The 2331-nt window shown below is 36.9% G+C and overlaps 1 protein-coding gene across 1 annotated transcript in view; it reads right to left on the bottom strand.

The window, feature by feature from the left end:
* Positions 1-20: 20 nt before the first annotated feature.
* Positions 21-2331, bottom strand: part of LOC106867851 (uncharacterized) — a 12699-nt gene continuing 10388 nt past the window's right edge. The window contains exon 2 of the mRNA XM_052972805.1: positions 21-393. Coding sequence (XP_052828765.1) covers positions 149-393 — 245 coding nt within the window. The 3' untranslated portion in view covers positions 21-148. The remainder of the gene's footprint in view (positions 394-2331) is intronic.

The following is a 2331-nucleotide window of genomic DNA, read 5'->3' as shown; positions in this document are numbered from 1 at the left end:
TGTTAGTTGTAGTAGTTGTTGTCGACGTCGTCGTGGTGATGGGTAGTGGTAGTGGTAGTAGTAGTAGTGGTAGTAGTAGTAGTAGTAGTAGTAGTAGTAGTAGTAGTTCTCGTTGTTATTTATCAGCCCACTGTTCGTGTGTAGAATTTTAGATGTATGAATAGAGCCATTTGAGAAGCGGCAGTAAGTCAACCACGACAATAAGAACAAAGGGTGCAACCACGACAATGGCCGTGAAGCCACCGATCACCTTTGATGAAACACGTTCGTCAGCCATACTTTTTTTGGAACGGATGTACTTGGACGTGTTGCGTCGTGGTATAGTCAACTCCGAGATGATCTCACGAAGCTTATTATCCAGTTGTTCATCGGTGATGTTTGGTTTCAAGGTGGCTGGAAACGAGAAAAGAAAAATAAATAAATAAATAAAAGAATAGAAAAGAATAGTAAAAAAAATGAAAACGTGAGAAATTACTACAGCTGCCACAGCAAGTACCACCACCATCACCACCGCCACCGCAGCCGTCTCTGCTTCTACTTTTTCTTCTACTAGTACTACTAGCACTATTAGCACCACCGCTACTACATATACGCATATACACAGCATTTTCCCACGCTTATTATCTTTTGTGGTTGTATTTCCAACTTAAACCAGCAATTTCCAAACATATTTTTGTACAGCAGAACTCATTTCCAACATAGCTTTGTACATAAGAATTCATTCTATGATTTTCCAAATCTTACAGAACTCAGCCCTGTATTTTACAGACAAATTCCAGCAGCCCAAATTTTAATAAAATATTGAATAAAATTTAAAAAATTGTTTGTAGAGAAAGAATTTATTTAGATATGGTTGTGTGGTTTAAAAGCACACTTTGCAGCCTCATGGCTTTCCAATTTAGTCCCATTGTGTGACATCTTGGTGTTGGTATTTTCTACGATAGTTCCGGACCAACCCATGTCTTGTCAGTGAATTGAGTAAACGAAAAATATGCGAAAGCTCGATGTAAATGCGCGCGCGCGTTTGTTTGTATTTGTGTTTATCCCTTCACCGCTTGACAACCGGCGTTGGTTATCTTTCATCTTTTACCTTTTACTTGTTTCAGTTATTAGACTGCGGCCATGCCGAGCCGCTAAGTTACGGGTACGTAAACAAACCAACATCTGTTGCCAAGCAGTGGGAGACATTCACATAAATACACTAATACACACGCGCACACACTCACACACGCTTTTATCTGTGTATGTGAGTGTGTATGTGTGGGTGCGTGTGTGTGTGTATGTGCATGTATGACGGGCTTCCACACAATTTCCGTGCTCTACATTTACTCATAAAGCAATGGTCGGTTATTTTAATAATCTTTGTTTAAGTAAATATTAATTGAACACTTGTAGAAGATACTTGACAAGGTACCACGCAGTAGGACTGAACCCGAAACCACGTAGTTACAAAGCGAAATTTTTAACTACACTGTCAAGCCTGCACCTGCACCTAGGTGGATGCTTATAATAAAATCACAGCAACCATCTCTACAAAAGCATATCTACAAAAATATCAAAAATATATATATATCTTCATACCACAAATCCAACATTTACCTAAGGCTCTACTCATTAGATCCTCAATACACAGAGACTACAATTACAATCTAAAACCCATATATTGTTCCCTTTATATGCCTTTGGCTTCCTTTTCTTAAAAAGTGGTTGTTAGACGAAGAGAATGGACGGGTAATTTATGACTATATTTCTTCAGAACTTTTGAAAAGGAGTTTTAACTCGAAAGATTAGGACTCGTTAAATATTTTTCGGGTAAACTTTCGATATCTGTTATATTTACATTTAATGTAATTTGCCTTCTATATTACTCTGTCGCATATTTCACAAGCTACCATACTCTTCTAACATTACAATTAGACTACACCTATTAATAGCCAAAATCGCATGACATACGACTAAATTTTTATGTTGTTAATACACGTTATTACTAAGATTTAAACAAATCAACATTATCTTTCAAGATACTAGTCCCAATACAATAACGAAAATTTTCCTTATCCCCTTAAATTACCAATTTTTTGTTTCAATGAGCTGCAGCCATGCTAGGACGCCGCTTTTAGGAGGTTTTAGTCGAAAGAATCAACCCCAGTAAATATTTTTTTAAAGTTTGATACGTATCCTATCGTTCTCTTTTGGTGAACCACTAAATTATGGGAACTTAAACAAACCAACACCGGTTATCAAGCGGGTGGCGGTGGACAAATACAAAGACACACACAGATACGTATATACATGTGTGTATATATATATATATATATATATATATATATA

The sequence above is a fragment of the Octopus bimaculoides genome, chromosome 14 (genome assembly GCF_001194135.2).
Source record: "Octopus bimaculoides isolate UCB-OBI-ISO-001 chromosome 14, ASM119413v2, whole genome shotgun sequence".
Lineage (NCBI taxonomy): Eukaryota > Metazoa > Mollusca > Cephalopoda > Octopoda > Octopodidae > Octopus > Octopus bimaculoides.
This window is presented reverse-complemented; position numbering and strand designations above follow the sequence as displayed.